Source organism: Melozone crissalis, unplaced genomic scaffold (genome assembly GCF_028551555.1).
Source record: "Melozone crissalis strain CALT ecotype California unplaced genomic scaffold, PUWL_Pcris_2 ptg000006l_1, whole genome shotgun sequence".
Lineage (NCBI taxonomy): Eukaryota > Metazoa > Chordata > Aves > Passeriformes > Passerellidae > Melozone > Melozone crissalis.
This window is the reverse complement of record NW_026535784.1, coordinates 41473731-41492794: the sequence shown is the minus strand read 5'-3', so window position 1 is coordinate 41492794 and position 19064 is coordinate 41473731. Positions and strand designations below refer to the sequence as shown.

The 19064-nt window shown below is 38.4% G+C and overlaps 1 protein-coding gene across 1 annotated transcript in view; it reads left to right on the top strand.

Moving 5' to 3' along the window:
* Positions 1–19064, top strand: part of COL25A1 (collagen type XXV alpha 1 chain) — a 294552-nt gene that overhangs the window by 231320 nt on the left and 44168 nt on the right. The window contains exons 13-18 of the mRNA XM_054295154.1: positions 3064–3117; positions 4673–4699; positions 7078–7122; positions 11095–11127; positions 11289–11324; positions 15199–15243. Of these exons, the coding sequence (XP_054151129.1) occupies positions 3064–3117; positions 4673–4699; positions 7078–7122; positions 11095–11127; positions 11289–11324; positions 15199–15243 (240 nt within the window). The remainder of the gene's footprint in view (positions 1–3063; positions 3118–4672; positions 4700–7077; positions 7123–11094; positions 11128–11288; positions 11325–15198; positions 15244–19064) is intronic.

Here is a 19064-nt window from a genome sequence, read left to right as displayed (position 1 = left end):
GCAGTCAGGAAAGACATTAGCCATGGCCTGGTGAATGTAAAAAACATGTGACAGTGAGGATTTAGCTTTGTAGCTTCTTCCATTTTATCAGGTTGAAAAGCAGTCTGATTTAAATTGTTGCATCGAATGACATCGTTGAGTGTCTGGTGTTCCCTTGCATGCATCACTCCTTGAATAGCAGGGTCACCATCTCCAGCCTCTTAAAAGTCAGCTGTGCATTTTGCTCATCTCCAAAACACTAACCTGTGGGGCTGAAGTGTACTTGTACAGCATTTTACACTCCAGTTTTACTCTTACAGCGTTTTGCACTCTGGTTTTAACACATGCTTTTAGTAATAAATAGATAAATAAATAAAAGTAACTAAACAGAAGAAAAGTAGCTAACTATACTTCCTAACAGAAATATTTTAAATTATTTTCATGCCAAGAATCAAAATAATTTTTTGGAATGAACATATCTAAAATGACAGTATCTGAGTAGGGAAGAGCTATCAATCTACTCATCTGCAAAAGTTAACAGCTCTTTGCTTCATAATTACTTTGAGCAAAGCATTTTTATGTTTGCTTTGTGGTTTGGTTTTTCTTGTTTATTTTGGGGGGTTTATGTTAAGACTTACTGGAATAGTAAAAATATCTGCAGATAAAGCCAGACTGCCATGCCTACAAGACATGCAGAGTGACAAAGGGAGGCTCCCTGGCACAAAGCTTGTTTAGCTCTGCACTGGGAATGTTCATCAGGGCTAGGGCACAGATCATCTTATGGGCTCTACATGTTCACCTCTTTTCACTGATTCTTTGTATAGACAAGAAAATAAAGGTCTAACATAGGGAAAAGAATATTTTCCCTGCTCTTCTGAACATTACCAAGAGAATGATAATCGCTTCAAAAACATAAAGGCACAAGGTCATTTCTGTGTTATCCTTCTAGGTTTGCCTTCGATCTTTCCCATTCCCAGAGCTAGTTTCTGCACTTAAAGTATCTCTGCCTAGTCCTTTCATTACTGTAAGTGTAGTGCTGAGCACAGCAGTTGCACATAGGTCAGAACTGCAATTGCTGGTATGAATGGGGATTTACTGTGACTGGGTGACAGGCTGAGGTTTTCACTTTTTCCAAAGAAAATAATTTTTTGTTCTATTTCTGCGATCTCCTTTTTGTCACAGCAGTGGCCCTCTGCATCCATAGCACTGATATGTATACCTGGTAGGAAAGTGCAAGCTTGGGACTTCAACCTTTTGATTAGAGATTTAAAGCATCAGCTTTAAAGCATCAGCCGACAGCAGCTGTTTGAAAATGAAGGGGACAGAAGCAAGCGTGTTGGGGTGTGGGGATGAGGAGAAACAAGTGTATATTCATGGGTCCCTTCTGCTTCATTTTGTCAACTGGCAATTTTCTTCAAAAGCCTTTTAGGTCAATCCTTTAGGACACTCACACCTAATCTCCAACAGCTTCAAATCCTGAGCACTCATATATCAAATGCCTGTGCCACTTTATCACAGCTACTGTAGTACAAAGGGGCCTTGAGAAGGGGCTGACACAAGTGACTATTTCATTCCCTGAGGGCTTAATGGTACCTATTTTTTGCTCTGTCTTGGAAAATGCCTCACTAGAAGTGTTCTAGAACTTCGATGATTTTGGGGGTTTTTTTTGAAACAGTGCAAGTCTTGAGGAAATTAAAATGTAATTAATGATTCCGTTACCTAATTTAGAAATACAATGGAACTTGCTTTCACAGACAATCAGAGTTAATACATCTATGATTAAATCTGCCTGCAGAAGTAATAAAGAGATAAGTTCTTAGTAGGAGACTTTTATGGAGGAATAGAAAATGTGTCTTGTTGTGTTTAGAAAAGCCTTTATCTTAATGCTCTGTAACTTTTGAGTAGAGGATTGGGTCATGACGTGTACTAAATTTGAATACTGTGTGAAAATTGTTCACTGACTTACTGATACAAATTACTGTTCCAAATTTGATTGCTATGTTAGCCATTGGATTTAACTTTTCCACATTTTTCTACACTCAAATAGCAAAGGGCTTTTAGAAGGACCAAGCTGCAGACTTTTAAAAATCTTTCTTTGGCTTTTATTTTAATGTGCTTTGCCATGTTGGAAGCGTGATGCAGTTCTCTATGTGAGGGTTATCAGAGGTATTTCTTGTGAAACTGAGATATACATCTGCAGAAGCTTTTACACAGTAAGCCACAAGCTCTAGTTGTTTTACAATAAGTCTAACCATTACATTATTTTATCTAAAATAAATATCTGTCATTTTCCCATAAATGTGGGAGATAAACACTAAAAAATATTTTTAGAGGGTTTTTTGTTTGACTTGTTTTTTTTTTCTTGTTGGCTTCTTTTCTTTATTTTTAAAATTGAAGATGGGAAAGAAGATTGAAAATAAATGTTATTTGCTGATTGACTCATGAAAATAATTTATGACTCCTTAAACTGTAGAAGAGTATTATACTACTCATTGAAGATACCCAAAATTTGGAGCATTGATGTAATGCTGAGAGTTTTTAAATCTTTTAAAACCACTTTTCAACCACTGGTATAAAAAATGGATAAGCAAAGTATGTTTTAAAAATTGAAAAGCTTTCTGCTTTTCCAAATTCTTCCATTTCTGAAACCGGCCCTTCTCATTTTTTTTCATTATCTCTTTTCCATCTGAGACCAGAAACACAAATGTCAAAATAAATTAAGACAAGCCTTTCTTGCAGCATTTCTAAGTTGTAGAGAAGAGGAAAGCATTGGCAGTCTTGCTGGGAAGACTGTGCTTTTAAGGCTAATTGGACAGATTTTAAGAATCAGGAGTCACAGGTCTCCTTCCTGTTTAGTGAGACATCTGTGTGTTTCCACCTTTTTCAGAAGAATAATTTCTTACCTTACATGGGTTAGAGTAATCCACCCTAACTGACAAAATAAGTCATTTTAGTGCCCAGCTGTGGGCTACATCTTTGCAGAGTCTTTTAAAACTGTGTTTATCATTACTGACCCATTATGAGAAGGTTCATATATTTCATCACATCTTTCTTAACTTCATCTTTCTTTTTCTTTGACTTTAGGGTGAACCTGGTTTGCCTGGCATAGCAGGAGAGAAGGGAGAAGCAGGGCTCAAGGTCAGTATTGAAAATTAACTAAAAACAGAAGCACAGGGCATGTGAATGCATGTGTAAATGACAGTTGTACTTTCCAGCTTGGGTTTCCGTTCTGACTGACATTTAATGATCCGCTCCCTCCAGTGATCAGTGCTGTAAGAGGCTTTACACATCTCACCATAAAGAAGCATTTTCTTCTGCTGTGCATGTGTAATTCCAGTCGGGGGCACTGATTCATAGGCATCCACTGCCAGCTGAATGCAATATGCCTGCAAGTGTTTGGGAATTTGGGGACCTTTTCAGAAAGGCTTTGTTTATGCCCCTTACAATGTGTTTCAGGCTTCTTTTCAAGAACTTCTGCGGTCAGTTCTTTGACAAATGTCAGGGTGAAGTCTTGAGGGCTGATCCTGCTATTATGGAAGTTAGCAACAAGCCTCATTAGGAGCATGTCTCAGCCTGTATGTGTTACATCAGAATGACTCTTTGCACTTTGTTGTTCTGTAGTTTGTTCTGTTTTAATATTGAACAAGTCAGATAGAACATTAAGCTTATGATGATAACTTCATTTAAAAGAGAACTCAACGTGTCCAAGATGATGGGATCTGTGGGCCCCTTGGAGGGGGCAATGCTAATTTCTAATCCCATCAGCTGCGAGTGAGCTCCCTGGTGCACATGTGCTCTTCAGCTGATTCTGTGCATCATGCCGCTGCTGACAGACATGCAAGGCAGCCTCTTTACATTTACTGACTGGCTGCTTGTCCATCAGGAATGAAAACAAACCATTTGGGAGCATGACCTTTTCTTACTTTGTATAGAGAAGAAGCCGAATTATGGTAGTTGATGCTTCATTCGTATTCACAGCTGTAGTCCCTGAGTTGCCTAGCGACTGCCAGCCATCAGAAGGGGCAAAGATGAGCCAGAGTGCAGCTCTGAGCCACAAATGCAGACATGAGTTGTCAGGGTCAGGCTGGCATGCAAAAGTGCTTTTGCAGTTTCTCAAGCACGTTTTAATTTTGAAAAAGCCATCTTTTTGTTACAGTGATTGTTACAGGGAGTATGGAGAGCACTGAAGGCTTTCTACTCTGGAACAGTCATGAATTTGTTCAAGACACTTAAGGCATTTTCTCTCTCTTGAGGAACCTTCTGAGCCAGAATCATAAGACTTTCCCTTCACATCCAGACTTTTTGTTTCTTTTGTTTGTTCCCAAAACATGGAGAACGACATGTAGGAGCCACCTAGGTCCCTGCAGGCTGCTTCCCAAAGACATATGCCTGTTTGTCAGGCTGTAGGACAAAATAGAGAGAGAGAGGTCTTCACATGCAAACCATTGAAGCTTTTAAAAAAATGTTGAAGTTGTATTGTCCATTGAGATTTATTAAATTTACATATTTTATTGTTCATCGGAGATTTTCTTGTTGTATTGTATCATCTGAGATGTTGTCATCAGTAGTGACATAATTATTAGTAAGGATAGTAATATTAGCATTAGTAATAACTAATGATAGTAAAGCTAACACTCAGATTTCTGCCTGAGTTAGTAACTTACGACTTCTTTGCTCCAATTATTTTCCTTAGGGTGACCCTGGAGAAAGAGGAGAGAAGGTGAGATGCTTCACTTCCTTTGTTGTGGTTCTGTTTTGGGTAACTTGCTTGCAGTGCACTGATCCTGAGTTTAAAAATAAAAAACCACAGCTCCTACCTGGAACTTAAGTGGCACAGTGCAGCCTTTCCAAGGGCCAGATAATACCTGCTAATGGAGGTTATTGATCTGTGATCACTGCAGTGGGATTAGTCACAGAGTGCAGTGATTGTGTGTTAAAGGCTGCACAGATGAGCAATCAGGCAACTAATCCTAACTGTGGTGAGTCTCAGAAAATGATGAGCCTGTCTGAATAAATTAGAGATTCACACATTTCTCACAACTTGGTTTTGATGCTCTAACACCTGTGTGGAATAAAGCAATTAGGTAACAGAATGGTAAAACTACATATATTCTAAGTGATACCTGTATAACAAGCTCTCCACGTGCTAAAAATAAAAATGGAAATGGAATAAAAAATACAAAATTGAATGCTCCATTTGTGTTTGTGTCAGTTTAAGTAAGAGCAAAGGAGTCTGCCCCCAGGATCTCCAGTGATGCTGTCTGGAGAGGCTCGCTGATGGGGCTCGTACTTGCTGTGAGTTAGCAAGAAATTGCTTCTCTGATGTCCAGTCATACCAAGGCAGGACAAGGGGGTGGAACCAGCTCCATGCTGCAAAAGGGGAGTATAATTCTGCTCTTCCAGGCATAGTGGTGGGTAGGAGCACAGTAAGTTTAGAGCTGAGCTCCCTCACCTGCTCACAGGGGCAGTTTGAGAAATAGCATAAGACTCATTTTGAGTACGAATCCATGCACAGCCTCATCTTCTGCAAGTCTACTGACCTCATGTTTAAAAGGTAAGTTGTTTGTACTGAGGTGCAATTTGCTCTTGAGAAATGTTCACCTGTGTCTTTGCAGCTACAACTGAATTTCACTTCCAGATCCATGTAAATTTGTGTAATAGCAGCTGGAAGCATGATTTGCCAAGGCTATCAATTTCACATTTTCAAAAGCACACCATAAAAATAATCTAGGGAAATCTTGAAAGTCTGTAACCCACATGCAGAACTATGTAATCATGAAATATGCATAATGAAATAATTTATTCTGTTAAAATGATATTTTTAAAGTACTTCAGTAATCCTTAGTTTGTTTTCAGACATAAAAGGAATAACTATGAATTTTAATATGTGGTGAATTTTTGTCACATAAAACCATTCTATTTTTCCATAATTATCCTTTGTCTTTTTCTGAAATGTGCAGTTTCTTTTTCTAAAATGTGTAGTTACAGATCCCCTCAATAAGTTTATCATGTTAATTGAACTTGAGTAACATTCCTCACTGTTACTCTTCCATGTTTCATGTATGTTTCCTTAATTAGAGTGCTGCTAGATTGTTAGCTGGTTCCCATTGTATCAGTGGCTGTGATGTATAAATTTCTGAGTCTTCTCCAAAAGCATTTCATATTGAGGTTTTCAGAACAATCTGACAGATACAGATGAATAATGTTATTAGAACAGTACTACTGGTTATCAGACCAAGGGCAGAAATGTGTTTTTAGTCTACTTGTTTTCATCTATATTTTTTGCATTTAAATACTTACTGCACTTTACACGACCCTCAAGTCTCACAGAAATTTTTAGCCTGTATTCTTAACATAAAACAACATACAGCATATTTGATGTAGTCTGGACTTCTTATATGGTTACCGGACTGAGTGGAAATTTGGTCTTTTTATAGATAAATATTGTGAAATTTTTCTTTTAAAATTTTGGGCATTTCTTTGAGTAGAAAATGTCTACTCATACATGAAAATGTTATCTAAATATCACTTTTCTAACAAAAACAGGGCATAGAATTTATGTAGAGATAAAGTCATTGGAAGCTCCTTGGAGGAGTGACATTTAGTGAATTTTTTTTTTTTAATTTGTAAATCATTTATGAAGGACTTCAGACTCAGGGAGTGTGTGCTATAAATTACTTGAGAGTCTCAATAAAAACTACTGGGATTGTCTAACTGTCATCTGAATTTTATAGATACATCAAGGTGAATGTGTCTGTGTTGGGAAGAAAAATGTATTTCTAATTTAAAGTGCTGAATCATCATGGAATCATTAAATCATTCCTTCCTTGCTAAACTGCAGTGACCTGAGAAAGATGGTAGATTATACCAGCAGGTATTTTGATGCTTTCTGGTGGGATTTTTTTACAGATCTGTGAAAGGGATGGCAGTTATAGTGAAGTCTGTAAGTCATAGCCCCTTCCTGACCATGTCACAGAGACTGACTATCTGATGAACAAAATCAACTTGCATTGTTAATCATGTTAGAATGCTGACTCTTCTCTGCATGCTGTGTGCTTACAGAAAATCATTAAAATGTAATGTGTGTTTCAATTATAGGGGGATGCTGGTGAGAATGGACTGAAGGGTGACACAGGAGAAAAGGTAGCAACACTTCTTAGCAGAGAAGAAAATGTGTGCCTAAGGCATGCTTATAATATAACCAAATAATGGAAATAGTAATTTTTTCAAAAGAAAAATGCATTTTGAGATTTATTTTTTTTTAAAGGTGAGTGATTTTGTTAAGTTCATTTTTATGAACAGCAGAAAAATTTGCACTGCTCTGTCCAACTGAGCATAAGATTTCTTTATGCAGCAGTAGCCCTAGTATAGAATGTATCAGCATGGTTCTAGCTAGCACTCCTCTGTTGAAATTTGCATCACACAGGTTTGGTCACAACCTGCCAGTAGGAATTGCCCCTTTGAATTACAGCAATGTTTTCTGGTGTACCCTTTATCTTTTCCCCTTCTGTGTTTCCATCAAAGAGTGGGACCAAACCAGTATGGGACAAAAATTACAGTATCGTGATAGGCAACTTCCCTCCCAAATTGGCAGCTGGAAAATCAAGATTTTATTATAAACACACTTTACATCTTTATTCCAACTGAAATCAACAATAACCTCACTTTATAACTTCTTAGTTCATTGTTGCAGAGTATGAAGATGTTGTAGAAATCACCAAAAAATAGATTTTGTCAAAATTTTTGTTTTCCTGAGTTTTCTTTTATGTGAGACTCACGCTCAGAAAATCTAACTGGAATTTTCAGTGTGATTTCCTTACAAAAGCCAGTTTTTAGCAGTCAGGGTAAAAGCTGTGTTGCACGTGAAAAGGATCAGGCATATTGATCTCTTCTGGCCATCATTTTTGAACTGATATGCTTCCAAAAAACATGTATTTTAATGACGAGGCTTCAGCAGAAACATAAACACTTCTTGTACTCCTGCATGTGTGACGCTTAACCAACTTAGAGCATTTCAGTTCAAGGAGAAGTTTATGATGGATTTATCAAGCTGGTAAGGAGTGCATGCAAATCCCTCAGGAGCTATCATTTAGATACAGTAAATCTGAACTTTGAAGAGCACAAGGATTTTAAGACATATTCTAAAATCAGCCATTAAAAACAGACATTAGATTTAAGAATAGTCAAGTTACTTGATTTTGGAAATTAGTTTAAATAATACTTTATTTGCAGTCATGCTTAATAATAGAGATGAAAGTCTTAAGAACCTTATTTAGTTACTTACATGATGCATACTGGTAACATAATCTTGATCCACTCTCATGTGATTTAAGATTGTAATCCACTACAAGTATAAATTGAGATTGTTGTTCAGAGATATAGTTTTACAACAAGTAAATGGTAAGGTTATAATCTCTCTGGGGAGCCTAGTGCAGTTTCACCTGTTGCTTCATTAGCCTTGAGGGTGAGCTTGCATGCACAAGGATGCCCATATTGCCCTGTGATCAGCAGCATGCACATCCCCCCATTTGGGATCCTTTTGAGCAAAAAAAAAAAGTTCTCTTCTTCTTTCAGTGGGAAATCCTTTCTGCTCAAGTATAAAGTTTTAAATACTGCTGTGTGAACTTTCAGCAGTTGGACAGTCGAGTTGGGATCAACTTGTGGAAGGTAGAGGTTCTCAGGAGATTTCTTATATTGCTGTATCTGAAGAAATTTCGAGATATCTCCTCAACTTCATAATGCAGAAGTCTCCCATTTCTTCTAGGTTTCATATTATTTTCAGAGGTGGGATGGTGCCATAGGAATATATTCTGTTTGTTTGGAGTGCACTGCTTTAGCCATAATGGGCTGGAGTCCTCTGCATTCATTTTTGCCAGACTTTCCAGAGCTGTGACTTCATTGACTTTGAATATTTTTCTTCTTTTTCCCTGCTTACAAGACAACCTGCCATGCAGAAAAAAAAAAGATTCAGTTCTTAGAGGAGAGCTGCAGTTTAAAGCTTCTGATAGGTAGCTTTGCAAACAGCACTTCCTAGAGAGCTTATGAGGGTGGTTTTTGACAGATAATTTAGGAGTAAGCATTAAATTTGGTGTCATTACTTTACACTTGAGCTGCTTAACAGGGTTTGTATTCTTTCCTGTTCTTCAGCATAGGGGGAAATTTTTGCTTAGGAGTTTTAATCCATACTCCGTAAAACTTAAATACATATCTTTGAAAGCCTGAATGGAGTTTCTGTGAGATAAAAAATAATTTTTTATTCATGTGGTGGGAGAGTGAGATACCACATGACAACAGATCCAGACTTGATTTAGGAGCAGGTTCCTGTGTGTGCAAAAAAAATGTAACTTTATTTACTGAACAGCTGTACCTGTGACACTCAAAAATAAGGACTTGGGTCCTTAATTCTTGACCTGACACTTTGGAATTAAAATGTCTTTGTTGAATTGTTGAAGACGGTGTCAATGCCAGGCTTGAGTTCTTGCTTCTGTTCTTCCACTGTAGTCTTGGTCCCTAGAAAAAACCAAGGATCTTCCTTCTTTGTACATGTTCCCCTGCTAAAGTTTCTTCATTTGCAAAGTGCCTTGACCCAGCAATGAATTGTGAACATACTTTTTTCGCATAATTTTTTCTTTGATCTAATTTTTATTCTTGCATGAAGGTGGATTATAAATATTTTGTGTCTTATCTTCTACATATCCATCATTGCCCTTTGAAATATTTAACCATTTAATGTGTCTTAATAGTTGATTTGGCCACTTATAACTATAAAAGGCTTGAGGCTTTTAGTTGTACATGCTTGTAAGGGATATTAGCAGTGTCACTCATGCATATCTATTAAAATGAGGCAGCTCAGGTTTCTATGCATGTTTCAATATCATAATACCGATTTTTGTGTTTCCTTCATTCAAGAGCAAGCTGCAGTAACTGTGTATTCCTATTCTTCAGAGGCCAGTGAGCATGTTAACCCGTACTATTTAATTTTATAAGACCATACCAGAAAGATGCCATGTCCAAACGAGCTATGGCATTCACATAAACATCAGGAATGGGTACCCCTTATTTGTATTTTGTACAAAGAATATGAAACATTTATATCCTGCTTATATATCTCTCCTTCTATCTTACCTATGTAAATCACTGGCAGGCTGCTCAGAGCTCTCAGAGCTTGAAGTTTCTGCTATGTAGAACTTGCTGCTTTCAGTGAACAATGTGCATTTTTTCTGCATAATAAATAATTAAACAGTTTTTCAAATAGAAGCACGCTAGTAATTTTCAGTAGTATGTAGCCTAACTAGCAAACTTTTCAGTAGTTTTTTTTTCTTTTTTTCTTTGGCATATTGTTCAAGAAAAAAAAAAAACAACTGATCCTCTGTCCTGTGCATATCAGTGCCTATGAAATCCAGTCAACCCAGCAAAATATAGGCAAATCTTTTTGAGTGCTAGATGTCCTCTCAGAACAGAGACCTTTCCTGAATATGTAAATTACCACAGCTGTGTCATCATGTAAATCCTGTAAAGTATAACCCTTCAGGCATTGATTTATCCATTTAAATACCCTGGAGTGTTGAGGAAATAAAACTATGACCTGTCCTGATGGAGATAAACTCATAGGTCAATGGGGTTTTTTTTCAATGTGAATCATCATTAGCACAAAAAATGTTGTCTGTTGAGTCCTGACACTTGCCATCTATAAAATTAGGTCAAATGGTCACTCATATTCTTTGTAAATAACAGTGAATTATTTTTAATGTAGGTCAGCAATTTAGAGATGTCAAAGTATGTCCCATATTCTGTCTGTGTGAAGTACATTTGTACAACAGCTGCAATTATTAGATCTACATTATTAGTTGTGAAATTTGAAGTTAACTATAATAGGTGTTTGGGTGAGTGAAGCTAAATCTCTGTCTACATGGTCTTGAAAACAACCCTGCTCCTTTTCTGAATCACACAGATGTAATTAATTAGTTAGATGCCTATGTAGTAGCACAGAAAACAGGAAATCTTGCTATGCAGTTATTTTGCTCTATAATGTTGTTGTACTCTTACATGATTTATGTTTCCTGGAAAATAGTTTATGTAGTAAGAGTGATTTTTTTCTTGTGGATTTTGTATCAGGGTGACCCTGGCTCTTCTGCGGCTGGAATTAAGGTAATGGAGTTCTAAAGAACTTGTGCAGGGAGAAGAGGGGTGGTTGGTCCATGTCACTTCACGGTGTCACAGACATTTTGGGTATCATTAATGGATGTTTTTCATGGCTCCATCTTTAACTCATTTCTCAGATCTCATGTCTTTCATCTGTTTTCTTTTAGGGTGAACCTGGTGAATCTGGGCGGCCTGGACAGAAGGTACTGCTTGGAAATGTTCAGTTTTCCTTCTCTGCTAGATTTGTGTTAAATGATGTTACATCTGTGTTACCAGTGCACTTATCTGGGAGGAGTCTGAGGCAGTACAATTTAGCAGCCCAAGCCCAAACATTTGGTCTATGTTTATTTCGTATTTTTAAAAGGCACAGGAATGATGATGCTAATTAACATGAAGAGCAATTTTGACTAACCCACCTTCCTTTCTAGCCCCAGCATACTTCTTGCATTGAAAGCTAACCCTTTTGCTGCTAGGGAGACTAACAAAGAATGGCTCTGCTCCTTGGGTCATCACAAGCTAACCCTGCATGTTTGACTATTAATCTTCAAACTGTGGTACACTGTTAGATCGCATCAGGAAAGAAATAAATATTGTTTAGAATCCCTTTCACATACACCTGTGAGGGGAATCAAGCCATCAGTTGCACAGTGTGTTTGGAAGGACACAGACCAGGTAATGCTGCTCTGTTCTTCCTTCCAGTGTAAGAAATTCCCCTGGGTGCTGTGTGGCTGAGGCTGCTTCTGCAGGGAAAGGTCCTGCAGGAGTTACAATGGCTGTACAGCACAAGGCCCTGTGAGGCTGGGGAATGTGCTCTTTGAATGCACAGTACATCAAACACAGCAAATGCTGTGCCTTCAGCTGCCTTTCCTGAGACTAGGGGGCAGGTCCTGCAGGGAGAGCAAAGAGACAATGAGAGAGCTGGATTTGTGCATTGCAACATTTGGTTTCCCTCTGGAGCCATTGGCACTGTTCTTGCCTCTTAAAACATTGAAAATTTTCCACTACACACTGCTGCCAGAGTCAAACAGAATCTTCCTGCCAGTTGAGATATTCCAGACAGACAGTCAAGAGCTTAAACTCTGTATTATGGATGGAAAGACAACCATTTTCTAATACTCAAGATACTTTGGTGACTAAGCAAAACCCCAAGCCACTTATAAATAAGAAATAAATAAGAAACTAAGTATTTTTATTTAAGAAATTAGAGCTATCATCAGAGACTAAATAAGACTATTATGGTTGCAAATGCAGTTCCTTAGTAAAGTGCAGTTTTAATTAGGAAAGGTAATCAAAGTAGTTTAAAGCTATCTAATCCACAGAATCATCCAGTGTGTGCATTCTGCTGCATGTGCTTTGCTTGGCTAATAAACTAGAAAATGCACTTAAGTGCCTGTGGAGATTCAGCCTCTCATTAAGTGGCTGCCATGGAGGCAAAACTAGCAGTGATTTATCAGCAGGCTCCTGGTTCTCAGGCACTCAGATTTGATCTAATTCAAGCAACATGGGTGAGTGAGAGGTATGCAGTTCAGACTTTCTATATTCTCACCTTCTTTTTGGCACCACAGGGGGGCTTAGTGTCTTCCTTCCATTCACCCCATGATTTCCTAGTGTGTCACAACTCCTGTCCCAGCCCCAACCATCAGCTCCCATAACATGCCCAGTCAGTGTGCCTCCTCCAGCCAGGTGCCCCATGTCTGCTGCCCTGCACCCCTGCTCAGCAGGGACTTTTCCACACCACCAGAGGTTGTGGGAGGCTCTTTTTCCAGTTGGAGGCATGTCTCTGCCATCTACATCATCTCAATGCTTATCTCCTTCTCTGCGTTCCATTCGTATTTCCTTCCTCTGTCTTCTTTTCTTTCTTATATTTTCCCTTTTATCTTCTTCTAGTTGTCCCTTATCCATCTTCTAAGGACAAATATGTGTTCAGCTGCCCACCCAAACATTATTTGCATGAAATGAAATGTGACAATATTTCAGCAGTCTGACAAGACTGTTTGGCCACGTTGTGTGCTGGGGTGACAGAATGACCTGCTCTGCCATTATGTGATAGAGTTAGTATACAGCCTTGGTGTCTTTAAAAGTCATTCTTCTCATAAATCATACTCACAATTTTTATATTAGGAAAGGTCCAAAAAAGTAAATACTCTGCATTCATCTATAATGCTAGCTGTAATTAAGAAATAATGATTGATTTAATCATGTTTCATACTGATTTATTTTTAGGGGCATTTTAATTGTTTTAGATTACTGTGGCTCTGAACTGGCTTTAGTGGATCCTTTCTGCTTATTATGTGTGAGTGTGTGGGGGTTAGCTCTGTCCCAAGGCTAAAGAGTAACCTACTCCAGCAACACTAATATAATGTCAATATAAATATTCCAGTTCTGTGCTTGCAAGTGAAATTTAGTGCTTCCACAATTAGATGGGTTAAGTTGATGGTCGTAGTGCTGTATGTATGGCTGCTTATGCAAAAAGTGGAAAGACAGAGTAGGGGTTTGGAGGTAAAATTTTGTTAGTGCAGTGGAGCATTATTCTTTTGCAAGAATGGTAACCCATTTTCGGCTTTAGAAAGTGATAGTCACCATTCCAAAAAGTGTCTATTGAAAATAGCATCCTAGCCTTTATTCTTTCATCTGATTTTATAGTTAATATTTTGAGACTGGAATCTTTTCTGTGCTTGTAGGCAATTTGAACAGTTAGAACTTTGGAGAAACTAAAACAGATGAAGAAGCTTTTATCAGATCCTTCTATACCACTTAAAAATCGTTCCATTTGGTGAAGTGATTTGCAGCCCTTCTATTGTGTTTTTCATTTTGTGGCAGAGTGGTGTAATTTTGTTTTGAGTGTTCCAAGTCTGTGTAATATCTCTGCCTCAAAGAGGTGTCTGTGGGCAGTGCAGTTGGATGGACACCTGCAGTTCTGTGTAGGTGTGTTTATGTTTGTGTGTGTATACACGAGTGTGTGTGGGTGTATGGGGGTGTGTAAGTGTGTGTGCACACAGGCTCACAAAATATTTTAATAGCACAACCTGGAGGGATCAGCCCAAACCACAGAGTTGAAGTCTGGATTTCTGTAAAGCTCATGAGTGTAAAAAAATCTGGAATATAGTTCAGTTCATTACAAAGGTAAAAGTTGGCTTCAGAGTTCAAACCTGAGCTTCCAGAAAGTTCAGGGAATATTCAGATCCAAGGTGCTGGTTAGAATCCATCTCTGTGTTATAATAAAATCCCTAGCTTTTAAAATAATGTTTTATTCACATGTTATTGCTTTTTTTTTTTTTTGTTCTGTTCACCATCTTTATTTCCCTAGACAACATCTTTTCATTTAGCTGATAGCTCAAAATGACCATTTGTGACAATGTTGTCATTCTTGTCTTAGACCATTTCCAAAATTATTGCATTCAGTTTTCAATGCTTGTTACAAAATTACCTTGCAAATAGAGTTCTATAGGTCTTTCCATTGCAATTTTAAATAAGCAAGGTTTTTCTGGGTAAAGCAGTAAAAGGTTACATTCCCACTATCCTTTATGACACTGTGTATGTTCACAGATAAAGAACAAGCTCTGAAATGATGCTGTGGATAGCTCTATAAAACTGATGGCCCAGTTATAATTAGGCAGTCCTGCTTGAATGGTGCAATTTAATCCAAGCTCTTCTGAATGGATTTGTAGGTAAATGAGGGAGTCACACAGCACAGTATCTGGCTCAGAGTTGAAAATGGAACAGAGTTAAACATCTGTCATAAGTATGGAACTTAAATGTCAGTAAAATCAACCAGCGCTGCTTGTTTTCTTCTCTTTTGCTGAAGTCTAATGTGAATTCCTATTTGGCTTTCCTGACATGGATTTTCAGCCCTGTGTGTCATCTTCACACTGAAGGTTCCCAGAAGATACCTAAGTCCTTAACATGACTCTTACTAATTGTACATTTAAGTCACTCATTTTGAAAAAAACAATCTTGCTGGAGTTGACTAGCAATCATTCATGCTCTTTTATCTTCCTGCAGAATTTACAGGGCTGTTCAATGGATAGTGACCCTAACTGGATAATGTCTGTAATGTTATGTAATTTTCCTGTGTAGGGTGAACCAGGCCTTCCTGGGCTTCCTGGACTCCCTGGAATAAAGGTAAATACTGTAGTACCTTTTGTACTGGGTGGGAATACCACAAAGAGGGGGGAAGTGCAAGAATGTGGCTCAAATGGACTTACTGTATTGTGTTATATCCTTTTCTGTGTCTCTGGGATTTAACTGGGGTTTTTTACAGCAAGTTCTTATGTGAAAAATTGGTTAAGTGTCTGTGAGTAGGCAAACAGTATATCCTACATTAAAATGTGAGGCAGAACATTCTAGTTATTTCTTTTAAAAACCTTTCCATTTCTTTAATGGAAAAGGAAAAAAATCATCATCAAAGTTTTAGTTGGTTTCCACTTTTATGTGTGCTTTCCAGTAGCAATGTTCTCCTGAATTAACCAAGCCTCCAGCCAGAGAACTACATTAATTATACACCGGCAGTGCAGACCTGGCTCTGTTGACAAAAATACTCTGTGCTCCATTACACAGCAGTGATTTCCACTGACAAGTCAAAATGTTTTAATGATATTCTGTTCAGTATTAGCTACAGTCCCTGACACAGTACCTAGTTTAGCCCCTGGCTTCCAGTTTGTCTGGAATCTTTAGGTAAGTTGATACAAAAGACACATACTTGGTTTAGTTCTAGCATAAGTGGTTGCATTAGGATCTGCAGACACTTGCTCAGCTTGAGCTGTAACTGTATAAATCTGCACAGAGTGAGCAGATTCACATAACCTGAGTGCAGATCAGAATGGCCACTTTTCCTTTGTGTCAAAGACTTCCTTTGAAAACAAAATCTCTTGGAAACATTTTCTTTCCATTCCATCATGGCCTTGTGTATGTCTCAGGGATAAAGTTTATAGGATTTCCCCCTAACGAGGAGGATAATTCAGAGGCCAAACTCTTGTCCATTGTGGTAGGATTCAGGATTTCTCTCATGGAATGTAACATTTGCAGTGATTTTCTCAAGGGACCTGTGAATTGCCACAGTATTGAAGCATAATGTCCCTTCTGTGTTACTAGTGAACTATGGGAAAAAAATTGAATGTGCATATTAAATTTTGTGTGTTGTAGCAGCTTAAAATACAGTTCCTGTGGAGGTTGTTCATTTTCTGCAAGAACAAACTCTGTACTGAGTAGTGAAGATCATGCAGGAGAAGTTGTGTGTGATTGAGCTATTTTTATTAGTGCCTTTGGCAGCAATCCCTATTCTGTTTACTTTAACAGTGAGCAAAGAGGTAGCTCAGATGGAGGTCAGTGGGGCACTTGCCTGAGGCACTCATCCCAGGGACACCTGCCAAAAGCAACTGGAGCTGTGGCTGGGCTTTGGGGTTCCAATGTTCATGCACACCACATGTCCATGCATATAACCAGTAAATAAAAAAAAGTCTACATCTGAGTGGCTGCTCTGGGAAAATTATTTGTTGGCAGTAAGAATGACTCAGAAGTGCAGCTTCCAGAATCACCTGAAAGATAAAATGTGAAGTGAAAAACTAATGAACTGTGGGAGTTTTGCCCAGTGAAAATTTGTTTCCAAATTCAGTGGATACAGTGGAAAAACAGTACAGTTGCTTGCAGAGCAAAATGGAATAATTTGGTCAAATATCAATCATTTAGGAAAATACTTTCTCCTGTTTAAAATCCAGTCCAGAGGGAGACTGGTGGTGTTTCAGTGAGGAAATTCAATGCAGTGCAATTCTGCATTGTCCTGAAACCTGGATGGTGACAAGGAAGCAGAACATGCACAAGACAGAGTAAAGCATATCTGGTCACATCAGACTTGCAGGATGGTTGCTGTTCATTTCAAGGCATTTGTAAGCTCTCTTTTATTAAGCAATCTGTAGTAAAACTAAACCCTAGATTCTTCTGAGTCCCTGAGACTATGTCTGTGTCATGAGAAGTGGTAGCAGAATGGCTGGAGTTAGGAATATGGGCACTCATCAGTGCAGGTAAAGTAGGAGTTTCCCCCCTTTTCTCACCCTCCCTTTTAGCAAAGATTTATGCACCACCATGGTGCATAAATCATTACGTGGATTTCCAAAAACAACAACATTGTTATCTCATAGAGAAGCAAATTTCCAGTGGTCTGGTGTTGATCAAAAGCTACTTGGAAATAACAGTGACAGGATGAGAAACTTGAGTGTGGGGGAAACTCAATTGTCTGGGCTTGGAATCAGTTGGTGCTGTCATCTTGTACAAAACCAAGAGGAATCTTCCTTGGAGCAGTGACTTCTTTTCTTTTTTTCTTCCTTCTGGAGTGATCCTTGTTGTTTGTTACAATTTTTTTTCTGGGATTTTGGGTTCTGTTCCCTTGTGGACTTTATAAAACTCTCCAAGATATGTCTTTGCTACTCTATCTTACCAGCGATAGGCAGTAGTGGTATAACATCAAAGACCTAGGAGAAACCTCTCACTGTGTCATTGCAACATCTAAGAACTTGTTACAAAATTTAAGTTTCCGTAAGGAAAATTTTTCCTAACAAACAGATTATACTGTTCTCATGCATTTGTGTGCCAGCCCAGTAGCTGTTGGCAGAGATTTTTCAGGCTTTTTCCAAACTTTGTGAGAGGTAAGGAAAAGATCAAAATACAGATTTATTCTACACATTGAAATTTCCTGGATGTAGTTCTTAAATGTTAAATATTAAGTCCTGTTTTCCTTAAATCTGCTAGTTGAACTTAAAATTGCTTCCTTGTGCCTGTTTCCCTCCAGTGGCAGGCTGTATTATGAAATGTTTTAGGTAATTGTGCACATGCACAGCACTCTTCACAAAAGCTAAACCAACCTGTGCTAACACAAATGCTGTGCCAGGCAGTCTCTCCAGCTACAACTCATCTTTCTTCCCATGGTTGAACAAGCTTCCCAAGACATTCAGTCCTCTGTACTTCAACATACATAAAGGATTACGGAACACTAATCACTGAGAAACTTTCAGCTTCTTATAATGCCATTTCAGTTAATTAATCAAGGTTCCAGGGAGCCTGTAAGGACTTGGCTGAATGTGATACTGCAGTCTGAATGAGTGGCAACATTGGACAGGCATGCAAGTATCACATCTGAATTCAGGGTATTTTATTACTTACTTTTCTAGACCCATTCACCAGGCACATGCGGATGTTTTGGGAGTGTTTCCTGTTCCTTTTCGTTCTCTCCTCCTTTGTCAGCTGGTGCCATGGAGGAAACACAAGTGCACTCAGTTATTTCCAAGACAGTGTAGAGGCTGTCTATGACATGCTGGAGAAACGTTTCTCAAGCACCTGTTGCTGTTTAGGAATGGCTGGAAACTTAATGAGCCCTGAATGTGTTCCACCTAAACTCAGAATATTAACTCATCGCTCTACTATCCCCCAACTGATGCCAAGCAGACACAGAAGCCTGTCTGTGAAACACAAACTTCAATATCTGTTTTACCTCATAGCTTTTGCAGGAAGATACTTACAAAGCAGCACATGCTTACTGTGATGGAAACCATGCATGCTGTCATTCACTGTAATGTCAGACCTCTCAAATCTGTTGCCTTGCATTTTCTGGAATTTGGCCTGTACAGTCCTCAATTCCTCACTGCAGTGAAAAGCCTTCACAAAACACAAACCTCTTCTCAGTAACAGCACCTTTTGCAGGATCTAGATTTTCTATGGTATTTCTATGGCATTTGTCCTTCAGATGTTAAAACAAATACTGAACCAAAGCTTATGAGCACATTCAAATTTTTGTTTTATCATTTTCAAGAAAACTGAACCTTTGAGTGGTTTGATATGAGAGGAGAAAGGCTGCTTAGCCCTTCTGCTTTTGTGAAGTATGGAAAGTTTTCTGTGTTTTGAAATTCAGTGGAAGTGGCTATTCAATAGACTTGCCAATATGCAGTGTCTTACAT